The following is a 25,922-nucleotide window of genomic DNA, read 5'->3' on the forward strand; positions in this document are numbered from 1 at the left end:
ATCATAGTGTAGGGCAGGGACTGTCCCTTTCTATATGTTTATACAATGCACAATATAGTAGAGTCCTAATCTCAGTTGTGGTCCTTTACTCACTGTCCTAACAGGGAATAAATAGCTCTTTGTTTATCTGATATTATGTATGATCAACCTTTTCTCGTTGTCCTAGATGTAAGTAGGCTTGGAAGGATTAGGTTTTTAATAGGTAAATGTCAGTTTTACCTTCACCGTACCCCCTGCCCCCATGAAAAATTATTTCCGTAGATAATTGAAATTTACAGAGACAAAGTAAGAAAAATGCTGCTTGAGAACTTTTTTGTTTCATTTAAGGACACAGATGTGTATTTTGACCTGTGATATTGCCAATTTGTGTTTAACGGTTATAAAGCTTTAACTTTTTGAAACTGAATGTTACTGTCACGAAATAATTTTCTGACTTCTCCCCCCTCATGATTTCCCACAGCTGTGAAAGTAATGCTTAAAAACCCAGAATTTTGTGCAACTGTGGAAATTTAAATTAATCATCCCCCATTTTTATTTAACATCTATTATCCACTGAAATTACCAAAAAAAAAAAAAAAATTGAATGCTGCCAAGTCTAGATGGAGATGATAAACTTGCAATTCAAAACGACAGCTTTTTTTTAAAATTAAGCTAACTGTGTGCATATGAAGCAGAAGTACTAATGTCTAAAAGATGAAAACTTGCTGCTTTTCCTCTGTTGAAAAACAATAAACTCATGTTGGTAGCTGTTCCTGTAGACTCATTAAGAGGATTTTTTCAATAGTTTGGGAAGTTTTACTAAACATATAATAGTGGCTGATCCCTATATTTTTTTGCAGAATGAACACCTCTAAAAAGGGTTGGGGGGGGGATGGGGGAAAACCCACAATTGTAAAGTCAAAGCCGTGTAGAGACAGCCACAAAAGGCAGGATACTCACAGTAGTTTGATTATTCAACATCTCTTCATTAATAAGATTTTTGTATGGTTTGCCAAAGTGGTAACAAGGGAACCTCACTGCAAGGCTCTAACTTTGGGCAACTAACTTCTGGACATTTAGGGTCTGACTTTTCAGAGATGCGGAGGACCCACAGTTTCAGTTGACTAAAGCTGTGGGTGACTTGCCCTTGTGTTAGAGCAATATTGTTTCCCTTCAATTTCTAGTAACTTACTTGTATGGTTACAAAGTTAAAAACCATTTAAAAATTAGCTTAAAAAAGAAAGTAACTTTTTTAAAGTCCCCATTCAAAATATAAAAGCCCATCAATTTCAAACTAGAAAGATTTACAGTGATAGGATAGCTGTCTTTAACTGAAACCATATCCACTGTCTCTAGTGTGTCCATTGCCATGACTGAAAACAGCCATTGACGGTTTTCATTGTCCAAACTTTGTGCTTGTGAAAACTCCCTGCCATTTTTTCATCAGATGACCAATACAAAATGTTTCACTTACCACCGTGCAAAAATGTGTGCTGGGTTTCCCATCACTCCTCCTGCTATGCCTCTCCCCAAACAAAACCAAGTCAAAGTCCCTGCTCCACCAAAGTCCCTACACTCTTACCTAGTGCATGTGAATTACAGAATGTAAAAGGGCACTGGAGTCAGTCAGTGTGAGGCTTCTGCAATCTGTCATTCCAAGACATCTTTAAACTCTGCATGGCCTAGAATAGGTGGAAAGGATTGTGGATCTGGGACCTTATCATGCTTTTGGATGCACCATCCAGGAAGGAGAACGTGGGTAGTGAAGTGAAGGCTGTGATTCATGGGTTCCAAATTCTGTCATAAGAAATAAGCTGGGTTATACTCTCCACTTCCTGGGCAGGCAATGGCCAGTGAGCACACGCTGTTGGAGGCTAGAAGAGGCAACCAAGTCTAATAAAGTATCAGTGGGACAAGCAATCTTGTCCAACCACCAGGAGCGGATCCGTGTTTTCAAAGAAGACAAAGAACTACATTTCATGAGTTGCTTTGACTGGGTTTTGAGAAGAGACAGAACATTGCTGATGGTTTTGTTCTTTGATAGATCGCAGACTGATTTTAAAGGTGCATATTTCACTAGGACACAAATGCCTTAGAGATAGCTATATTTACTTTTCTGTACCTAAATATAAGAAATGCCAGTCCTCTTCTCCATCTTAATTCCAAAAGAGGAAGGGCGGGGTCCACTCTATGTTTGTATTTTAATTGGAATAAGATGGCAGATGCCCCCTTCTGCATCAGGCCTGAAGTTGGTAACTGTACCACACTATTCTCTGCTTTTCAAAGCAGTGATTTCGTTCACTCTATCTGCAGCATCTGCACTTATTGCTGTTGTTGACTTCAGCAGTTGTGAAAAGAAAATGGAATCAGCATTATTTCTGTGTTGACCTCCTCATTCATTTCAGGCCGTGACATAGATTTGAATTAGCTAACAAACAAATGACATGTTTCAGCCTTTTCTTTCTTCTCAGAAGCTTGTATGCCCCTGTTAACCTTTCTTAAATGTTGACTTCTAGTCCCAACTTCCCTATTCCTCAAAATGTAGTTAGATACAATTAGAATTTTCTTTCTGATGGGAATGAAGTGTATAGAGCAAAGATAGTGTATGGTATTAAGGAACCTGAACCTTTCCAAATCCTCTAGCAGCTGTTAGCATAACAGTCCCTTCAGCCCTGGCTGTGCTAACATGAAAAACCGTGGTTTAACTGGGGGTAGAAGCTTGCAGGAGCAGCCATTCTCATGGGAGCCTGGAGACCCACCTGGCAGGAATCATGCAAGAGCAGCTGACACTGTGTAGTGTCCAATAGTTTCTGCTGAAATCAGGTAAAAAGAGCTATTGACCTTACAACGCAGTCAAAGCTGAATCTCGGATATAATCCTAGTTTACTTCGAAGCGCAGTCCTGGCTAAAATCAAATCTAAACACTGCTTCTGCTCCCCATGTCTGTTTCTTGGGACTGATTTGCACCCTAGGTTGTGCTGGCTTTGGTTTCTGCCAGAGTATCCCATGTTGTGTTTCCCAGGTGGCAGCAACTCCCCCTGGAGCTGGGTCACAGGCCACCTGCAAACCTTGTTCTGCCAGAAGTTGGCTCAGCCTCAGTGTGGGTGCGGCTGGCCTGGGAAGGGATGGGGCTGGCCTAACCGTGATGCACTGCTTCAGCACCTCTGCAAGGCAACCCTTCCTAGCTGGGTTCTGTCTGTGAAGCCCTGACCCGATTTTAAAGCTGCCCTTCTCTGGCTTAGGACACCTTTTCCAGTACAGCTATCCCTGTAGGTACTTGGGAGTACAAGTTACATCCCCTTGTGCCTGTGGAGATAAAGTTGACTCATGCTATAAAAGGAATAGGAAGGGACAAAAATTGTTCCCAGTTGGGGGTTTGAGGGCAAATAGAAGGATCACTCAAGCAGCAAGAATCAGCAGTGCAAGCGATCGCTGTCCAAGTGAGAAGTTCCCAGTGTAATCTGGTGCAGTCTATTGTGATGCCAAAATTGAGTTTGTATGTAGCAATAAGGAGTGTGTCACTGCTGGTCTGTAGACAATGGATTTAAGAGAAGTTGGCCATGTCTGTGAGGAAGGGATGTAGCTGTTTTGCTGCTGGCCCTCCAGCCTCGCACCTGCACCTCCTTCAGATGGGGCCAACGTTCCATTGAAATCCCAATGACACCATGATGTCACTGGCCCGGGAGCAGCACTGGAGCTGCAGTTTGCTCCATGGACCCAGCATATTAGATAGCAATTAACACACAATCTCGTAAGCAGGGCTGTTCCTTATAGTCTCTGCACCAATCTCAGCTGTATGATGAATTCACATCATTTTTTTTTTTTTTTTAAGGCTGAGAACAGTGAGAATGCATGGCTTTTTCTGCACCTCCTCAACCATCCTCTCTGTACCCCAAAAGTGTTTGAATTCCCTCCCAATTCCTGATCAGTATTTGTATTAGAATAGTGCCTAGAGCCCCAGCATGGAAGAGGCAAGCCCTGCCTGAAGAGCTCATCACCCATTCCATGCACAAACTGATCTCCTTGGATTACAGAACACAAGGCGACAGCCTCCAGAACCAACAAGACAACCCACTTTGATCCCTGGCTATATTGCAATAGTAGGCTGTTCCTAGCCTTTGAGGGTGTGTAAGAAAAAGGAACTTAACTGAAACTGCTTAACTTATAGGGTGGTTAGAGCTATAGTTACACGAAGGTGGATATAAAGGCAAAGAGGTGAGTGCAATGGATGGATGTTTTATGCCTGCATAGGGGAGGAGGTGTATAATACCTCCACAGCCGCAGCAGAAGCATATTTGCTGGCAGCCCCTGATATAGCTGTGGAAAAGGTGCAATTTGTACTCCTCTAGTGCATCATCCTTCCAACAAAAGATTGGTGATGGGGGTTGCAGGATTATGGCCACGCCCACCCCCTTTCTGGCATGTTGAGCAGAGCTAGTCAGAGGAACTGTGATGGAAGTTTTCCATCACAGTTCCTGCACTTCTGTCAAAATCAAAACGCTCTGTGGAATCTTGTCTGTTTCACAAAAGTCTTGACTTGGAGTTAAAAAAGCCAAAAGGGAAAGAAATTCTGACAGCGTTGAAATGTTCCATATGGACAGTTTAGGAATGAAATATTTTTATTTTTCCTTTCACCGTCTTTTTGAGCTTTTTGGTGTGGTATTACATATGATGATTTAAAATAAAAAAGTTCAAAGTCATAAAACATTTTTGCAACTGAAATATTTTGATTTTGTCAACGCAAAATGTTTTGATTGATCCCAAACAATCCTCCCCCCCCCCCACTTGAACCCCTCTCCCCAAATTGTTTGGGTTTTGTTCCTAACTGGAAAGAAAACATTTTGAAATCTCAAAAATCCTTCACAATATGGACTATCTGTTCTCCACAAGCTCTAATGTTAAGTGCTGTTGGCAGGTTTAAGTCTTCTACCCTCCCTTTGTGCTCAGAGAGTTGTGAAGATGTGGTCTCTAGTGAGCAGAAGGTGCTGCCTATTGGGGAAGGAGCTCCTCACAGCCTCTCCCGCTCACCTGGCGGCAGTAGCAATCTGGCCTTTAGTTTTCTGAAATAAACTAATTATAATGAAGTGATTTTGCTCAAACTCTTCCCCAAAAAACTGCCTCTCTGGGCTGAGACCTAGCCTGGATCAGTTCAGCCCAAATGGAAGTTGTTTTGGCAAGTTAGGAATAGCTGATGTGAAACGGAAATTGCTGCATTGTGCACTGCCCTGTTCTGTATGGCTGTTACTGGGGTTTGTGCGCTTTGGAAAGAAACAAAGGAGATGGCAATGACTGCGGTCCACCAGTGCCTCCCCTACAAAACCAGGACATTGATCATGGGAGTCATGCACAGCTGATGCTAATATACAGAATTCAAAATCCTCGTTCTATTCTATGAGGCCTGAATTTGCTATATCAGAGATGTCTTATTTGTTACCCACCAAGCCAGCTGCAGTCCACAGGCTTCCACTAGGCAGGCCCAAACTAAGACTCCGACATGTAGGGAGCAGAGCATTCTCAGGACTGGGAATCCCAGCTGTGGAGTCCTTTACCAGAGTAGCAGTTGTTGTCTGGCAGCCAATGGCTGGAATTGGGGCAAATCCCCAGCGTAGACAAGATCATCAACTGAGGTACAGACTCCCTCCTCCTTCTCCCCCCAAAAGTCCCCCAATTCTCATGTGTAATTTTGCATCTACAAATACAAGATGGAAAGTCAATAGAAATTTGAAAAGTTAGCTTTAAAATCATAACCTTAAAAATGATGCTATTCAATCTTGCTCGGCAAGGTGATTATAGCATGGAGGGGGGAAAATCCTATATATGTGGCATGGTGAAATAGCATCTGAAGGTCTAGTAAATCTCTGTGTACCACAGTCTAATCTTCCAAAACCAGGCAGATAACAATAGGCACTACAGTTTTATTTTTCGGTCGAGTAACTAAATGGATAGGGAGTGTTCCAGCTGGATGAAAACCCTGTAATGCAATGTCTGAAAGACAGCGCTATATCTGCCATTAGATCACAGCTCACTGGCACCGAATAATTACTGTATAATTTAATGCCAATGCAAACAAAACAAGCTAATGCATTTGTTCCCCAATAGATCATTTTGTCCTTTAAGTGTAACCCTACTAGTTCTTCAGCATCATCATGTAGCTCCTTGTGTCCTCTTGCAACGTTTAAATTGTATCCAAAAGAAGATGTGGAAAAATTCAAAAATTGTCAAAAACTGTCTAAAATTATGCGATGACTAAAGGTATAGTGTTAAAACTACTGGCCAGATTCCACTTTCAGTTATGGTCCACAGGCCAAGATTATACATTCAAGACTCCACATCCCCCTCCCTCCACAAAAGGACGCCCCTGATGTGAGTGGAAGGGTTGTACACAGGCTGAGGATAGAACCGGACCTTTACATGGTAATGAAAAGTTTAGCTGCTATTATTTATGAAGCACTTTAGTGCCAACTTTAGGATCATTCATTGGGAAAATATGCCCCTCCATCTTGGGCCACTGCTATTTTTGACCTTTGTTGCTCCTCCTTCCCCACTCTTCTTTTTCTGTTTCCACCACCTCTTTTCTGCACGTCGCTTCTGTGTTCTAGGCTCAACAAAACAATTCAAAAATTTAAACACCAAACACACTGTCAATAAAATGAGTTTAGAGTGTGATCATGTTTCAATTCTTGAGAACTGTGCAGTAAAGCAAGATAGCCTCCTAAATCTCCGTAACAACGTGCTCAGTGACAGTTTAGATGCCTAAATGCCCTTGAAAGCAAATTCCACCTAGAGGTGGTAGTTTGGAGGTAAAGCTGTACAGTGTGTTGTCACAAACCGTTCTGTGATGAGGTGCTGTGACAGCAGAAACGACTCTGCGTAACTACTTAATTCAGTTACATAGTAGCATCTTCATGAAGCTCTGCGGATGCATCAAATTCTTTCCCCTTGCACACTGTAAAATTCATCCATTTCAAAGCTCAAAAGCATGAAGTATTGCCCAGGTTCTCATTTAAAATAAGAACATAAGAATGGCTATACTGGATCAGACCAATGATACATCTAGCCCAGTATCCTGACTGCTGACGGTGGCCAAAGCCAGGTGCTTCGGAGGGAATGAACAGAACAGGCAGTCATCAAGTGATCCATTCCCTTTTGTTCACTCCAAGCTTCTGGCAAACAGAGGGTAGAGGACACTCAGAGAACTTAGCTCAAGTACCAAAGGCAAAAAAAAAAAAAGTTAGCTTATTTTGGATTTACACAGGCAAAACAACTCCCAGGTGAGAGAAAAGCCTATGACTGTGTATATGATTTTACTAGAAGTTGCCATAGTAGAGTGGAATAGTAGGCAGTATACCTGTGTCCTGTCACGGTCACAGGCCAATAGCAGGTGTTTCAAAGGAAGATGTGAACTGCTTTTCACCATGTCTAAATTCAGCAGCTACCTCTGTTCAATACTAAACCATGGGTGGTTATGCAGTGATTTCTTCTTGATCAAAGTAGGTGTTTAGATTATGCCCTGAAACATCAGGATTGGTATCCCTTGTGATTTTATTGAAGTCAATGTGTGCTTTTGCCTAAGTAAGGACTTCAAAATTTAGGGTCAAGTCAAATCTCCCCTCCCATTCCCCCATCCCTCAAAAACAGGTTAAAGTTCCTTTTGATGTTTAAAGCTCTAAGCAAATGAATTTTAAAAGAAGGAAAGATAAAGAGGTTATGTACCTGTAACTGGAGATTCTTCAAGATGGGTGGGCCCTATCAGTATTCCACTAAGGGTTATATGCATGTGCCATGGATCTGGAGCCAGAGGATTTGATAGTAGTAGTATCCGTTGGTCCACATATGTGCCCTTCCTCTGCCTCATGGTTTTGTCTGAGGCAATAAAGGGCAGTGTGGACCGACTGTGCCCTCAGTTTCTTCTCCACCGTAAATCGAACAGTTCCACAGCACAGGGGAAGGAGGGCGGGACTGGAATATGGACAGGGACCACACATCTCGATAAACCTCCAGTTACAGGTAAGTAACCTCCTCTTCTTCTTCGAGTGATAGTCCCTACTGTATTCCACTGAGGGTGATTATCAAGCAGTACTGAAGTAGGTGGAGGGTGTGAGGAAGAGGACTGAATGGTTGAACGGAGGACACCTCTGTGAAACGAGGCATCTGTGGCAGAATCTTGAATGTGAAGCGAAAGTATGTACCAAACTCCACATGGCTGCCCTAATATGTCTGGAAGCAGTACACCGATGAAGTGAGCTGTAGCTCACGAAAGCTTATGCTCAAATAAATTTGTTAGTCTCTAAGGTGCCACAAGTCCTCCTTTTCTTTTTGTACTTGATGTGTGCACCCTCGTGGAATGGGCTCTCTCTCTCTAAGGGGTGGGGACAGTCCCAAAAACCGATAGCAAAGCATAATGCACCTTAAACCCACTTGGAGATTCTCGTGTGAAGACAGCATACCTTTTAATTAATTCAGCTATAGTGATAAACTGTCTAGATGACTTCCTGAATGGTCTTGTCCTCTGCAAGTAGAAGGCCAAGGCCCTGCAGACATTGAGAGAGTAAATGTGCTGCTCCTCTGCCGAGACATGAGGCTTCAGAAAGAAAGCAGGTAAGTGTGTAGGTTGGTTTAGATGAAAGTGTGATAGCACCTTCAGTAGAAACTTGGGGTGCAGATGCAGGGAAACTTTGTCCCTGTGGAATGTGGTAAAAGGGGAGTCCACCATCATGGCCTCCAATTCTCTTACTCTTCTCACAGAAGTAATAGGTACCAGGAAGGCGATCTTCATAGAAAGTAGAGACAGGAAGCATGAAGCCAGAGTTTCGAAGGGCGATTTCATTAGTGTCAAGAGGACAAGGTTGAGGTCCCATTGGGGAGCAATAGGTTGAACAGGTGGATAAATTCTAAGGCGGCTCTTCCAAAACCTGGTAGTCAATGGGTGAGTAAACACAGAATGCTCTTCCACAGGGGGTGGGGGTGGAAAGCACTAATAGATGGAATTGAGAGTGAGCCCTGGTGTCTTCAGGGACAGAAGGTAATCTAATAGAAGGGGACTGTCCATGTCCTCAGGGGCAAGGCCCCTCTGCCGGGCCCAGGAAGTTAAACGCTTGCACTTGGCCTGATCAGAACACCTCGTTGACGCTTTCCTGCTACTCGAGAGGATGTCTTGTACTGCCAACAAACAGTCCTGTTCTAGTGAAGATGTCCATCCAAAAACCAAGCTCTGAGGTGAAGTCTCTACAGGTCAAGATGCCTAATCCTGCCGCCGTGTTGTGTGAGCAGTTCTGGTAAAGTTGGCAGTGGAAGTGGGGGATGTGCTGACATGCAGAGAAAGTGGGGAAACCAGAACTGATGAGGCCAAAATGTGGCAACCAGAATAACCATGGCCCTCTTCTGCCTGATTTTGTAGAGGACATGTGGCAGGTAGCAGATCTGGTTGGATCAATGTATGATGAGGGCATTGCCTTGGGAATGGGTGCCAAGGTCCCTCTGGAGCAAGTATGAGATGCATTTGCTGTTAGCATGGGAGGCAAAAAGGTCCCTGATCAGAGTCCCCCATTGGTCGAAAACATCGCTGACTACGGTGTCGTGGAGCTCACATTCATGGTCAGTCACAAATTTCCTGCTGAGAGAGTCTTCAATCATGTTCTGAGTCCCCAGTTGCTGACAATAGGATCTTGTGGGCAATGCACTAATCCCACAACCGAAGTGCTTCTGCACAAAGTGCTGGCGACTACATGCCCCCCTTGTTTGTTGATGTAATAAATGGTGGTAGTGTTGTCTGACATAATGAGGACATGACAGGAGCAAATATTTGGGAGAAATGTGTGACGCCCTCCATACTACTTGAAGCTCCAGAATGTTGATGTGCATCCTGGATTCCCAAGTGGTCCAAGTCCCACGTGTCATGTGCTCACCCAGGTGGGCACCCCATCCAGCGAGTGATACATCTGTGAATCATCATGTCCGGGGAGGATGGAAGGAAGGGTATCCTGATGCAGACCTGAACCGGATCTGTCCGCCATCAGAGGGAGGAGAGTACAGTGGGGGGAACTGTCAGCAGGAGGTCCATGGTATGTCACGTGGGAGAACAGACCTTCTGGAGCCACAGATGAAGGCAGCAAAGGTGAAGACAAGCACAGGTGGTGACATATGTGCACGCTGCCATGTGGCCAAGGAGGGAAAGGCAAGTCCCCATTGTAACAGAACTACTTTGGCAATCAGTTCCTGCAGGACCTGAAATCTGTCCCTTGGTAGGAAGGCTAACGCCAAGACCACATTAGTGGAGGTCCCAATGAATTCTAGGGACTGTGTGGGATCCAAAGTCGATTTTTCAATGTTTACACTCACCCCCAGGGTGGAGGAGAATGAGTAATGTGGAGGTCGAGGCTCGAGCCTATCCCATGGATCGCACTGCTAGGAGCCAGTTGTTGAGATATGGGAATATAAAGACTCCTTGATGCTGGAGGTGGGCTGCTACTACAGAGAAAACTTTGGTGAAGACCCATGGAGCCATGGTGAGTCTGAACAGTAGGATCCTCTATTGGAAGTGCCGAAGGCTGACTGTGAATCTCGGGCACCTTCTGTGGGTTGGATGGATGTCGATGTTAAAATAGGCATCCTACATATTGAGAGCTATAAACTACATGCCTTTTTCTAGTGAAGGAATGATGGCTGCTAAGGTGACCATATGAAACTTCGGCTTGTGTATGAACCATTTGAGATGATGGAGTCTAAGATTGGTCTCCACGTACCCTTCTTCTTGGGTACTAGGAAATAAGTGGAATAAAATCCTGCACCCTGATAGGTTGGAGGAAAAGGTTCTGTTGCTCCCCTTTGCAGTAGGGAGTCCACCTCTAGTGAGAGGATACTGTCACAAGGATGGTCCTTGGGGCAGGATGTGGATGAGGTAGCATTGTGAATTCAATTGCACAGTGATGTTGAATGACATCCAGGGCCCATTTGTCCATTGTTATTGCACTCCAACCTGGTCAAAAGAGTGCTAGACACCGCCCAAAGGGCATGGATTGGGTGTATAGCACGAGGCATGGTGGTTGGTGGCTCTCTAGGTGCACTCAGAAATATTGCTTCTGCGAAGACTGAGTATGCGATGTTGAAGACTGTGACGATGGACCTGAAGGATGGGATCTTTGAGTCTTCTGCTGTTTTCAAGGAGGATTGTAGTGCCATTGATGGATGAACTGAGGAGCTGTGAACCACTGGGCAGGCGGTGGATGGAAGAACTTGTGCTTGAGTGCAGCTGTGTAGATACCCAGAGATTGTAGAGTGTCTCTAGAATCCTTTAGAGAGTGGAGAGAATCATCGGTTTTCTGATTAAAGGGGTGAGATTCATTGAAAGGGAGGTCTTCCCTGGGGAAACTAGATGAATGCAGCCATGATTTCCTTCTCATGACAATCCCCGTGGCCATTGTGTGTGAAGCGGTATCATCCTCATGATTAGCTTACCCTCCTCCAAGATAGCTTGGAAGCGGGCAGGATCCTGCTGGGGAAGCTTGTCTGTAAAGTCCGCCAGTTTACTGTAATTGAGAACGTCTGGTAGCTGGAAATCTGAAATTTGAAGGCTAGCTGATGAGAAGACCTTGTGCCCCAGAAGGTCCAGTCGTTTGCCGTCCTTGTCCGCCAGGGTGGGTCCAACTGCAGCTTCCTGGCAACCTCCATGAGGTGCTTCTTGAGGCGGAGAGCCCGGCCTTCCGGGATATGGCTTGAGAAGAGAGGCAGATATTGCACGTGGATGAAATGTGCACTTCTCCCAAGCAGTACAGGCAGCATTGGTGCTTGTCACTGACCGAGAACGAATGCAGGCAGGATGTGCTGATCTTGAACCCCGGCATCTTCAGCATAATCTAGTACCCACATGTGGGTGCTGGGGTGGGCTGAGTGGGTGCGGGGGAACTGTAGATAATGGAGTTCCCAAAGTTTCTTAATTCCTAAAAGCTAACACTAAAAACAACAAAAAAAACTGTGTACAAATCTAAAACAGTTTTTTTTTTTTTTAAAGTGCATCAGAGATGAGAGAACACTAGCAGCTCCAGCTCGAACCATGCAACAGTGAGAAGGAATTGAGGGTGCGGTTGCCATGCCCTGCCCTTTATCGCCTCGGACGAAACCAGGAGGCAGAGGAAGGCTGCATGTGCGAACCAACAGAATCTACTACTGTTAAAAGCTCCAGCTCTGGGTGTATAGTGCATGTGTTTAACCCTCAGTGGAATACAATAAAGACCATCACTCAAAGAAGAGCTTGTAGTTAAAACACTGGACTTGGACTTGTAAGATCTTGGTTCAGTTCCCAGCCCTGCCACATACTTCCTTTACAGCTCCTGTGCCTCAGTTCCCCATCTGTATAATGGGGATGAAATACCATCCTTCTCACATGTTTTGTCTGTCTTGTCTATGTAAATGGTAACTTCTTCAGGGCATGCACTGTCCCTTATGTTTGTGCAGGGCCTAGGACACTGAGGCCACTCAGCTGGGCTATGTGTACAAATAGGTATGGATAACAGCAACAAAAAAAATTATTGCTGATTTATTTATTGCGACGTCAGGGCTTTGTAGGTTAAAATTTTGCCTCTCAGTTACATATGCTCAACTCCTGTTGACTTAATGGGGGTTGTGTACACGTATCTGAGGGGAGAATTTGACCCCTCACTAAATCAACAGAGAATCTGGATCAAAGAGCAAAGCTACAAACATCTCAGATGCAGGAAATGTTAAGAACTGTCTGGAGGAACCTGAAAAGAAAGTTGCAGACTACAGCCTATTTTAAGGAGCAGTCAGTAAACCTGAATTAAATTGTAGGTTGGGTCACAATTAATAGACAATAGGGAATAAGAGGTTTAACAGTCAGGCAATAAGACATAATTGTATTGTTTAAAGCACATCTTGGGAGCATATTGAGGCATAAGGCAAAATTGATTATTTCCAGCTCCCTGGAGAATTGCTAATCATTAATCAGCACTATCCTGCTGCACTGTAGTCTAAACTAAATGCTCCTGTTGGGATTAGAGGATGGGGTCTTGAAAGAAAAGGAATGTATTATATTGGTTGTGTGTGTATCTATATATATATACACCTACACCTACTTATAAGTAAGTCTCTTTTGACATTAGTGACAGCATATGAGTGGTATGGACAGGACCAGAAAGGATGAGCAGCTCTGTCTCACTTGAGCTGAGGAGACAATGATGGTTTCAATACTGAGAGGAATTTAATCACATACACTATGCATACTAATGCATTACAAAACACCCAGAGGCACTCAGCAAGTTTCAGTTTTAAAAGGGAAAGAAATTCGCCCTCAGCAGTCATAAAGGGACAGATACATTATCAGATTGAAGTGTCAGCATGACTGAGTTTTGGGGCCAGATTCTCAGAGAGCTCAGCAGTTCCAGGTGGGCCACAAAATGCTCAGAGAGAGTCAGTCATAAATTGGAGCCAGAAAGAAGGTTTTAGGGTGAGACTGAATGGAGACTCAGTGTCTTGGAGGGAGATAGTTCAGGTTGGATAGGACAGTAAATCTGAGAACTCATCTTCTGCCAGGGAACAGGTGATGCCAAGACAGAAGCATGGGATGGGTGTGTCTGAAATACAAATCAGGACTCTGCTCTATGCCTTAGAAGTTGATCAGCCCAGTACACTTATTTTCTGCCCCGCATGCTTTCACCTCTTGGAAAGTTTCCCTTCTCTTTTAACGTGGTCTAAAGTAAGAGGCAAAACAGGGATGACGACAACAATGAGTTCTACATAGTAATACAGAAGAAAGGTCTCTTAGCCTCAGGGGGAGTGCAGGATTCAGAATGAGGAAATCCTAAACTGTTTAGTCTCAAATCTAACACAGATTTATTGTGAAAATCATATGTATGTAAGGAGACTGTTGGCCCTTTACTGAAACTTGGAAGGGTTTCGAGTTGGCCCTCTCCCAGTACCAAAGGAAAGGGGAAGGGCTGATGAGAAATCAAGATCCTGAGACTGACAGTCCCCAGGGCAAATGGGGAGGGGCCAATGCTCCAGATCAGGCTGGCAGACCAATAAGGGAGTCAGGAGCCTGGGGTTCCGTTCTCTGTGAGAACTGGAGCTGCCGGAGCCAGAGCAGGTCAAGCTAAGGAGAGAGCAGGGCCGAGCTGGGAGCCCAGCCGCAGCAGCCAGAGCCAGAGGGCCAGAGAGCAGGGCCGAGCTGGGAGCAGAGCCGCAGCAGCCCAGAGAGCAAAGCTGAGCTGGAGGCAGAAGAGCAGCAGCCAGAGCCAGAGAGGCCAGAGGAGCAGCCCAGAGAGCAGAGCTGGAGGCAGAGCCGCAGCAGCGCTGAGACAGAGTGGAGTTGTATCTGGAGAAGTCCAGAACTGAGCACAGTGAACGACTGAGGAGAGCAAAGGGGAACCCTGGGCAGCGAGGTCCCAGCACAGGGAGATGCCACCCGCCAAGAGGGCTTGCAGGCCGGACTTGGAGGAGATCATAACCCCAACGGGGATGGGGAGGGGAAGGCCGATGCTGGGAAGAAAGGTCCTGCCACCTAGAGCCTGAGGACGTGTGGCCACTGCCAGAGCCAGTGTCCGACCTGCGGTATCACCACAGCACAGCCAAGCCAGGGCCTGGGACATGTGAGGAAAAGACTGTGAACTTTCCTTACGTTCCAGAGACAGCTGCTTGTGGTGTCCCCAGGCCCACAGAGCGGGGTTACTTGTTTCCTTTAACCTGTCCCATTTTTTCCTTATTTTTTTAGTTGTTGCTGTTTAATAAATTGTATTTGCTTTGAACGATATGCAGTGATCAGTGGGTCAGGGAAGTGTCCGGTGAGGAGAGAGTACCTGTCATGGAGTCCCCGGGCAATGCTCTGGAACTGCTGTCTACGAAGCCAGTCAGGACTCTGGTGAAGTCTCCTCTCTGTGAGCAGACTGTCTTCAGGGCAAAAAGCTCACACAGCTTCCACCTTCCTGGGTCTGACCTCAGAGCATTCAGCATCCTCTGCCCCTCCGTGCGCTTCCCACAGCGAGTCCTGGGGAAGCCGGAGGGTCCTGCACCCCAACTTCGCAGTCAGACGTGACTCTTAGCCAGCCAGTAAAACAGAGGTTTATTAGATGACAGGAACATGGTCTAAAACAGAGCTTGTAGGTACAGAGAACAGGACCCCTCAGCCGGGTCCATTTTGGGGGGCAGTGAGCCAGACAACCATGTCTGCACTTCACTCCACTTCCCCAGCCAGCCCCAAACTGACTCACTCTCCACCCCCTCCCCCTCTGGGCTTTGTCCCTTTCCCAGGCCAGGAGGTCATCTGATTCCTTTGTTCTCCAACCCTTTAGCTATCACCTTGCAGGGGGGAAGGCCCAGGCCATTGTCTGCCAGGAGACAGAGTGTCGGCCATTTATGTACACTGGCCCTTTGCTCTGCAACAATTACACCCCCTTATCCCACTACCTAGAGACTTAAGAAATGCATAGGGGAAACTGAGGCACCCCTACAGTATTCAGAGAAAACATTAAGAACAGTCCCACTTTGTCACAGTACCCCTAAGTGGGGACACCCTAGCCCCTGTCCAAAGTACCACAATAAGACTGGGGGGTTGAGCTTCCCAGGAATCCTGGGTCCAGCCTTGTCAGGGTTACAAGGACTTTGCTTCACGGGAGGGAGGAAGGGGAGTCCTTGAGGTCAGATAGGCCTCTGGGTAAAGGGAGTGGGAGAGAGGACTCAGACCCTTTCACTAGCCAATTCCACTGGGGTAGCATATAAATCAGGAAAGTTCCTCACATTAGTGGGACCAAAGCCCTGCTTCCATATAGCTCTCTGCCTTAATCTCCCCACCTGTAAACTGACCTACCTCACACAAACATTCCTGGATTAAATCAGGTGTGTGAAAATGAAAAATGCTAAATATTAATATAGTATATCACACGTGGGATTATGCAGTGTTTACCGTTTAAAAAGAGAGCGAAGGACCATGTTGTGTTCTGGAAGTGTTTACAGATATCCCAGTTACATTTCCCAGTGAGTTTACTGGCCATGTGGTGATCTTGTTTAAATCTGTTTAAATAATGAGAACTATAGTACAGTGTAAGTGCTAATTTACAGCACCTTAGGATAACTCCCTGCTTCAAACAGTGAAACTTTGAAAAAATTGCTTTCACCAACTGTACAAATAATGTACATTCTGTGACCAGAGCTGGCAATTTATTGGTCACTCAAGTCATCCCTCCTTCACCAGTGCTTGTAATAAGCTAATTTAGATATGGTTCAGCTGTGTAACACCTCAGAAACATTGCCGCATCTTTTGGGTTGCTTTTTCCTCCTCTTTTCTCCTTATAAATTCTCTTTCTCTGAATTTGTTAGGTTTTTTGTTATAGTACAAGCACTTCAGAACTATGTTGCAGAACCATGCAATCCACTAATTATGAATCTGCAGTAAAGGAAAACCTAACTATAGAGACTTCTGCTCCCCCATTCTTCTGAACCTTTATTGCTCTTTCATTAGGATATGTTATAAAAACATGTGAAACCCAAACATCCGCTAGAAGGCCTTTTCTTCTCTAGAAAAAACAGTGAGGTCTTAACCTGAGGTAAAGACCTGCTAACTCATGTTTAGAGCTGACCAGGAAATTTTTGACATAGCAGTTTTTCATTGGAAAATGCTGATTTGTCAGATCCAAAAGGTTTTAGTGGGAACGTACCAGTTTCAACAAAGCTTTAGTCAGTGGTTTCTCAGGTCCAGGATGGAAATTCTGGTCAAAATGAGAGGAGAGTGCCCTCTCCGCCCATCCCAGAATAGCCTGGAAGTTATAACCTGGATGTGGGAAAGCCAGAATCAAGTCCCTGATTCAAGAACCTGGGTCTCCCACATCCCAGGTGAGAGTTCTAACCCTTTATGGATCTGGGCCTAGGTGCTTTACAGAACACATAAAAATACAAAGTCTCTGAGCTAATCACCTTGCCAACTAATTTTAGCCCTGGTCTACACTAGGACTTTAGGTCGAATTTAGCAGCGTTAAATCGATGTAAACCCGTACCTGTCCACACGATGAAGCCATTTATTTCGACTTAAAGGGCTCTTAAAATCGATTTCCTTACTCCACCCCTGACAAGTGGATTAGCGCTTAAATCGGCCTTGCTGGGTCGAATTTGGGGTACTGTGGACACAATTCGATGGTATTGGCCTCCGGGAGCTATCCCAGAGTGCTCCATTTTGACCGCTCTGGACAGCACTCTCAACTCAGATGCACTGGCCAGGTAGACAGGAAAAGAACCGCGAACTTTTGAATCTCATTTCCTGTTTGGCCAGCGTGGCAAGCTGCAGGTGACCATGCAGAGCTCATCAGCAGAGGTGACCATGATGGAGTCTCAGAATCGCAAAAGAGCTCCAGCATGGACTGAACGGGAGGTACGGGATCTGATCGCTGTATGGGGAGAGGAATCCGTGCTATCAGAACTCCGTTCCAGTTTTCGAAATGCCAAAACCTTTGTCAAAATCTCCCAGGGCATGAAGGACAGAGGCCATAACAGGGACCCGAAGCAGTGCCGCGTGAAACTGAAGGAGCTGAGGCAAGCCTACCAGAAAACCAGAGAGGCGAACGGCCGCTCCGGGTCGGAGGCCCAAACATGCCGCTTCTATGATGAGCTGCATGCCATTTTAGGGGGTTCAGCCACCACTACCCCAGCCGTGTTGTTTGACTCCTTCAATGGAGATGGAGGCAATACGGAAGCAGGTTTTGGGGACGAAGAAGATGATGATGATGAGGAGGTTGTAGATAGCTCACAGCAAGCAAGCGGAGAAACCGGTTTTCCCGACAGCCAGGAACTGTTTCTCACCCTGGACCTGGAGCCAGTACCCCCCGAACCCACCCAAGGCTGCCTCCTGGACCCAGCAGGCGGAGAAGGGACCTCCGGTGAGTGTACCTTTTAAAATACTATACATGGTCTAAAAGCAAGCATGTGAAAGGATTAATTTGCCCTGGCATTCGCGGCTCTCCTGGATATACTCCAAAGCCTTTGCAAAAGGTTTCTGGGGAGGGCAGACTTATTGCATCCTCCATGGTAGGACACTTTACCACTCCAGGCCAGTAACACGTACTCGGGAATCATTGTACAACAAAGCATTGCAGTGTATGTTTGCTGGCGTTCAAGCAACATCCGTTCTTTATCTCTCTGTGTTATCCTCAGGAGAGTGAGATATAATCCATGGTCACCTGGTTGAAATAGGGTGCTTTTCTTCAGGGGACACTCAGAGGAGCCCATTCCTGCTGGGCTGTTTGCCTGCAGCTGAACAGAAATGTTCCCCGCTGTTAGCCACAGGGAGGAGAGAGGGTTGAGGGGGTAGCCACGCAGTGGGGGGAGGCAAAATGTGACCTTGTAACGAAAGCACATGTGCTATGTATGTAATGTTAACAGCAAGGTTTACCCTGAAAGAGTGTAGCCAGTGTTTTATAAAATGTGTCTTTTTAAATACCGCTGTCCCTTTTTTTTTTCTCCACCAGCTGCATGTGTTTCAATGATCACAGGATCTTCTCCTTCCCAGAGGCTAGTGAAGATTAGAAAGAAAAAAAAAACGCACTCGAGATGAAATGTTCTCCGAGCTGATGCTGTCCTCCCACACTGACAGAGCACAGACGAATGCGTGGAGGCAAATAATGTCAGACTGCAGGAAAGCACAAAATGACCGGGAGGAGAAGTGGCGGGCTGAAGAGAGTAAGTGGCGGGCTGAAGAGAGGGCTGAAGCTCGAATGTGGCGGCAGCGTGATGAGAGGAGGCAGGATTCAATGCTGGGGCTGCTGGAGGACCAAACCAGTATGCTCCAGTGTATGGTTGAGCTGCAGCAAAGGCAGCTGGAGCACAGACTGCCACTACAGCCCCTGTGTAACCAACCGCCCTCCTCCCCAAGTTCCATAGCCTTCACACCCAGACGCCCAAGAACGCGGTGGGGGGGCCTCCGGCCAACCAGCCACTCCACCACAGAGGATTGCCCAAAAAAAAGAAGGCTGTCATTCAATAAATTTTAAAGTTGTAAACTTTTAAAGTGCTGTGTGGCATTTTCCTTCCCTCCTCCACCACCCCTCCTGGGCTACCTTGGTAGTCATCCCCCTGTTTGTGTGATGAATGAATGAAGAATGCATGAATGTGAAGCAACAATGACTTTATTGCCTCTGCAAGCGGTGATCGAAGGGAGGAGGAGAGGGTGGTTCGCTTACAGGGAAGTAGAGTGAACCAAGGGGCGGGGGGTTTCATCAAGGAGAAACAAACAGAACTTTCACACCGTAGCCTGGCCAGTCACGAAACTGGTTTTCAAAGCCTCTCTGATGCGTACCGCGCCCTCCTGTGCTCTTCTAACTGCCCTGGTGTCTGGCTGCGCGTAACCAGCAGCCAGGCGATTTGCCTCAACCTCCCACGCCGCCATAAACGTCTCCCCCTTACTCTCACAGATATTGTGGAGCACACAGCAAGCAGTAATAACAGTGGGAATATTGGTTTCGCTGAGGTCTAAGCGAGTCAGTAAACTGCGCCAGCGCGCCTTTAAACGTCCAAATGCACATTCTACCACCATTCTGCACTTGCTCAGCCTGTAGTTGAACAGCTCCTGACTACTGTCCAGGCTGCCTGTGTATGGCTTCATGAGCCATGGCATTAAGGGGTAGGCTGGGTCCCCAAGGATACATATAGGCATTTCAACATCCCCAACAGTTATTTTCTGGTCTGGGAATAAAGTCCCTTCTTGCAGCTTTTGAAACAGACCAGAGTTCCTGAAGATGCGAGCGTCATGTACCTTTCCCGGCCATCCCACGTTGATGTTGGTGAAACGTCCCTTGTGATCCACCAGAGCTTGCAGCACTATTGAAAAGTACCCCTTGCGGTTTATGTACTCGCCGGCTTGGTGCTCCGGTGCCAAGATAGGGATATGGGTTCCGTCTATGGCCCCACCACAGTTAGGGAATCCCATTGCAGCAAAGCCATCCACTATGACCTGCACATTTCCCAGGGTCACTACCCTTGATATCAGCAGATCTTTGATTGCGTGGGCTACTTGCATCACAGCAGCCCCAACAGTAGATTTGCCCACTCCAAATTGATTCCCAACTGACCGGTAGCTGTCTGGCGTTGCAAGCTTCCACAGGGCTATCGCCACTCGCTTCTCAACTGTGAGGGCTGCTCTCATCTTGGTATTCATGCGCTTCAGAAAGCAGGGGAAAGCAAGTCACAGAGTTCCATGAAAGTGCCCTTACGCATGCGAAAGTTTCGCAGCCACTGGGAATCGTCCCAGACCTGCAACACTATGCGGTCCCACCAGTCTGTGCTTGTTTCCCGAGCCCAGAATCGGCGTTCCACAGCATGAACCTGCCCCATTAGCACCATGATGCATGCATTGGCAGGGCCCATGCTTTGAGAGAAATCTGTGTCCATGTCCTGATCACTCACGTGACCGCGCTGACGTCGCCTCCTCGCCCGGTAGTGCTTTGCCAGGTTCTGGTGCTGCATATACTGCTGGATAATGCGTGTGGTGTTTAATGTGCTCCTAATTGCCAAAAAGTGAGCTGAGCGGACTCCATGCTTGCCTTGGTATGGCGTCCGCACAGAAAAAAGGCGCGGAATGATTGCCTGCCGTTGCTCTGACGGAGGGAGGGGCGACTGACGACACGGCTTACAGGGTTGGCTTCAGGGAGCTAAAATCCACAAAGGGGGTGGCTTTAAATCAAGGAGTAGTTCAGGCAGGAGTTCATGGAGGGTTCCAATAAGAAATGGTGCACCTAAGTTACTGTTCTTATTGGAACAAGGAGGTTAGCCTGGCCTCTGATTGATACATGGCTAGATTTAGCTCACTGCACCTTCTCTGTGAGTGACTGCAGTGTGACCTAGAGGAATGAGTCCCCTAGACAGGGGAAGAGGCAAATGAGTACAAAACAAATCTGGTCTATTTCTTGTTTCGATCCACTCCATCTATCTTTTACATCTTTGGCTGGCAGCAGACGGTGCAGAAGGACTGCATGCCATCCACATCTCATGGCTGCTCGGCAGAAGATGGTACAGTACGACTGCTAGCCATCCCCATCTCTTGCCTGCCTGGCAGAAGATGGTGCAATATGACTGCTAGCCATCCTCATCTCTTGCCTGCCTGGCAGAAGATGGTACAATACGATTGCTAGCCATCGTCATCTCTTGCCTGCCCGGCAGAAGACGGTACAATACGACTGCTAGCAATCCGTATTGCCTGCCTGATCACCATAAGTCGGTTCAATAGGACTGACTGCAGGACTAAAGTGAATGACCTGGTCAAGTCACCAAAAATTTAGTCCCTGCGCCCATGTCTGCCCAGGCGCTCCCAGCCGATGTGGCCAGGAGCACCTCGGACACGACGAGGACGGGTAACAGTCATACTGCACCGTCTGCTGCCAGAAGGCAATGGGTTGCTGCTACTGTGTAGCAATGCCGTACCGCGTCTTCCAGCACCCAGGAGACATACGGTGACGGTTACCTGAGCGGGCTCCATGCTTGCGGTGGTATGGCGTCCGCACAGGTAACTCAGGAAAAAAGGCGCGAAACGATTGTCTGCCCTTGCCTTCACGGAGGGAGGGAGGGAACGGGGGCCGGATAATATGTACCCAGAACCACCCGCGACAATGTTTTAGCCCAATCAGAGTGCTCCATTGTGACTGCTCTGGACAGCACTCTCAACTCAGATGCACGATTGTTTGCCGTTGCTCTGACGCAGGGAGGGGCGACTGAGGACACGGTTTACAGGGTTGACTTCACGGAGGGTTCCAATAAGAAATGGTGCATCTAAGTTATTGTTCTTATTGGAACAAGGAGGTTAGCCTGGCCTCTGATTGATACATGGCTAGATTTAGCTCGCTGCACCTTCTCTGTGAGTGACTGCAGTGTGACCTAGAGGAATGAGTCCCCTAGACAGGAGAGAAGGCAAATGAGTACAAAACAAATCTGGTCTATTTCTTGTTTTGATCCACTCCGTCTATCTTTTACATCTTTGGCTGGCAGCAGACGGTGCAGAAGGACATATTGCCTACCTGCTCACCATAAGACGGTTCAATAGGACTGACTGCCGGACTTAAGAGAATGACCTGGTCAAGTCACCAAAAATTTAGTCCCTGCGCCCATGTCTGCCCAGGCGCTCCCAGCCGACGTGGCCAGGAGCACCTCGGACATGACGAGGATGGCTACCAGTCGTATTGTACCATCTGCTGCCACAAGGCAAGGGGTTGCTGCTACTGTGTAGCAATGCAGAACCGCGTCTGCCAGCACCCAGGAGACATACGGTGACGGTTACCTGAGCGGGCTCCATGCTTGCGGTGGTATGGCGTCTGCATAGGTAACTCAGGAAAAAAGGCGCGAAACGATTGTCTGCCCTTGCTTTCACGGAGGGAGGAAGGGAGGGAAGGGGGGACTGACGACATGTACCCAGAACCACCCGCTACAATGTTTCAGCCCCATCAGGCATTGGGGTCTGAACCCAGAATTCCAATGGGCAGCGGAGACTGCGGGAACTGTGGGATAGCTACCCACAGTGCAACGCTCCGGAAGTCGATTCTAGCCTCGGTACTGTGGAAGCACTCCGCCGAGTTAATGCACTTAATGCACTTCTGTGGGGACAAACACACTCGAATATATAAAACCGATTTCTAAAAAACCGACTTCTATAAATTCGACCTTATTCCGTAGTGTAGACATACCCTCAGTTATGGGGAAGGAACCATTGATCCTAGGCAACAACTGATTACTGGCGACAACAAATAAAAAAACAGGGACAGGCGTGAAGGTCACTAGGCAAAAATCAGGTGTCCAGAAGAGGACACTGAGCAGAGAACCCCCAACAGTGCCTAACGGTATCAAGGAAGCCAGTGGATACTGCCCAGAGGAACTCTGCCCAGAGGCGTGATCGGGTAAGGGACCAGAAATAGGCCCCACAGTCACAGAACACCCCTCTGACAAGCTTCCTCCTCCTGGAGTGATGGATGGCCTTGCAAATTTGTGGGGCCACAGATGGGGTGTGCCAGGATCAGGAGGTGTGGAGAGAAGTGCAGACAGAACCTCAGTAAGAGGTTCTGGAGGAGCCAGAAGAGGGGCTGCAACCTGACACCTCTATGTAGATGTGTGCAAGGGTCTCCCTCTCGCTGGAAAAGGGGAAAGCGTTGGGGAAGTCTGTGAATTGTGCCAGGTACCTGCTCATGGCTCCATGAAGGAGCTGTCAGCTGATATCCGCAGTGGGCCATTGGACCAAAGGAAAGCACAGACTGGCCCACTGGGAGTCCTCTCCCTCCTTTGGTGGCAGCAGGTTCTGCCACTTGGTGTCGAGTTGAAAGGTGAGTAGGGAATCAGGCAGGGGACTGCAGGAAGAGAAAGGAGGATCACATGGTTCAGGCAGTCAGATGCCTCCATGGAGATTTTAATTCTATCCCTGCTTTTGCCACAGAGTTCCTACATGATTCTGGGCAAGTCACTTTAACCAAAACTTTTCACAGCTGGGCACCAATTGTGTGTTCCTCATTTTCTGGGTGCCCGACTTGAGATCCTGGGGTCTGCTTTGCAGAGTGCTGAGCACTCACAGCTGCAACTGATGTCAATGGGAGTTGTGCTTTGAACATTTAAGTACTATGTAATGCTATGTACTCTTAAAAATCAGGTTCTACACAACTCAAATTGGGCACCCAAAACTCAAACTTTTGACCTTAATCTCTGTGTCTCAGCTCCCCACCTGTGGGATAATACCACGCCCTCACCTCACAAGGGTGTTGTGAAAATAAATTCATTAATACTTCCGAAGCACCAGATCCTAAAATGATGAGTGCCAGAGAAAAGCCCATGAGGAAATTAATAAATCTGCCTAGTAGGATTTGAATAGTTTGCAGCAAATAAAGTCTAGGGCCACACATTGAGCAGTTAGGGAAAAACAAAATATTGAATAGCTGCTCGTTCAGTGAGCACTGTCCATCCTGTGCCCTGGATGGAAAAAATGGTTCTATGGAAAAAATAGCATGTGATGATGTAATTAAAGACTAGATCATAATGTGTATGCACAAGAGGACAGAGTTAAGATTGTACAGGCAACCTGATTTCTGGCATCTCCTAACTTTGTAGTGCTTGACTTGGCAGCCTTAATAATGTTCTTTTAATACAGTTAAAGCAGGAGAAGTTTGAGATCCATGGTGTTCATATTCTTTCCATCCTTAAGGCCAGCTTCTCAGTTAGTGTAAATCAGTGTAGCTTCAAAGAAGTCAATGGAGCTACTTCAGTTCACACCAGCTGAGGATCTGGCCCACAAAGCTTTCTATAACCCAAGACTCACCCTGGCTGATGATGATCATCTAAAGTAATAAACAATGGAGAAAGTGTCAGATTTGTTCACCACAGAAGCAAACTTAAGTGAATGACAGACCTTGATGCCAATGAACTCTTTCCATTAGTCTGTAATGAGATGGCCATAGTCCAACATCCCAAATCCAAGCACTCCCTGAAGATTAGTACAGCACATCTGGTATTCTTATTACACGCTGGTATTTATCATCTGACAGAAATGTATTCAGGGCTTCATTATGAACTAAACAATTAAAAAAAAAAAAAGAGCTTGATTGAAGAACCTCCTTTGTAATCTTGCTCAGCCATCCACGTGGGCAGTAAAACAATTTCTTGTGCTGAACTGGGATACGCAAGAAATCCATTTTAAGATAAAAAGGAAACCGAAGCAGTTTTTCCTGTTAAAACCTTAAAAACATAAGAACAGTCATACTGGGTCAGACCAAAGGTTCATCTAGCCCAGTATCCTGTCTTCCGACAGTGGCCAATGCCAGGTGCCCCAGAGGGAATGAACAGAACAGGTAATCATCAAGTGATCCATCTCCTGTCGCCCATTCTCAGTTCCTGACAAGGGGCTAGAGACACCATCCTGACTAACAGCCATTGATGGATCTATCCTCCATGAATTTATCTAGTTCTTTTTTGAACCCTGTTATAGTCTTGGCCTTCACAAAGTTCTCTGGCAAAGAGTTCCGCAGGTTGATTGTGCATTGTGTGAAGTTTTTAGAGTTGTTTTTAGAGTTTGACAAGGTACTTTAACCTGCCTGCATCATGCCTATGTTTTGATTAACTGTAGAGGAAAAGAGCCAGCAACCCATCACTGACAACCAACCATGCAACAACAAATTAAAGGACCTAAGGCTGCTATTAGTATCTACTATTTGTATTGTTGTAGTATTACACCTGGAGGCATTCTGCGCCAAAAAATTAAAAATTCTGTGCACGATATTTTAAAATTCTGCAAATTTTATTTGTCAAAATAACACTACATCATCACGCCAGTTTCAATTATTCTGGTAATTTATTTCAAAATACCTGTCAGCAAGTATGTCTGTAATAATACAGACACACAAAATTTCCCCCAGGAGTAGAGAGTTAAAGAAACCCCTATGACAACCTAGTTCCTGTTTCTCTGCTTCCTTCCCCTTGCTAGAGCCCAGCTGGGGGGGCCAGACACCCACAACCTCTCCCCCACAGAGCCCACCTGTGGGCCCCCCACAGCCAATACACCCAAACCCCCTCCTCCCCAGAGCCCAACCGTGGCCCTCCCCAGCCCAGATACCCATACACTATCCCTCCTCCAGAGCCCAGCTACGGAGCCCCCCTTTGCCCAGACTCCTCCCTCTTTCTCCCCCCCTACCCCCAAGCCCAGGGATCCAGAGGGAGAAACAGCCTGATGCTTGGTCCCAGCTTGCACAGAGTTTCCTGCATGCAGCCCTCTCCTTCCCTCAGGGCATGCTGGGAACTGCAGCTGCCAGGGACCCTCTAGCTCACTCTCCTTCCCCTGAGCCATGTCTTCTATGTGCAAGGTGGGTTCTTCAGAGTCCAGTGGCCCCTAGTGGTGGTTAGAAGCACTGCAGACCATTTCTGTGGGGGAAAGGAAATTCTGCGTGCACAACATTAATTTCTGCAAAATTCTGCATTGCGCAGTAGCACAGAAT

General features: G+C 46.7%; 1 protein-coding gene across 1 annotated transcript in view; it reads left to right on the top strand.

Annotated features, from left to right (window-relative positions):
* The window catches only part of DERL1 (derlin 1), a 35,279-nt gene extending 20,544 nt beyond the window's left edge, over positions 1-14,735 (top strand). Inside the window, exon 8 of the mRNA XM_037892059.2 lies at positions 11,987-14,735. Coding sequence (XP_037747987.1) covers positions 11,987-12,011 — 25 coding nt within the window. The 3' untranslated portion in view covers positions 12,012-14,735. The remainder of the gene's footprint in view (positions 1-11,986) is intronic.
* The last annotated feature ends 11,187 nt before the right edge of the window (positions 14,736-25,922 follow it).

This window comes from Chelonia mydas, chromosome 2 (assembly GCF_015237465.2).
Source record: "Chelonia mydas isolate rCheMyd1 chromosome 2, rCheMyd1.pri.v2, whole genome shotgun sequence".
In the NCBI taxonomy this organism is placed as follows: Eukaryota; Metazoa; Chordata; order Testudines; family Cheloniidae; genus Chelonia; species Chelonia mydas.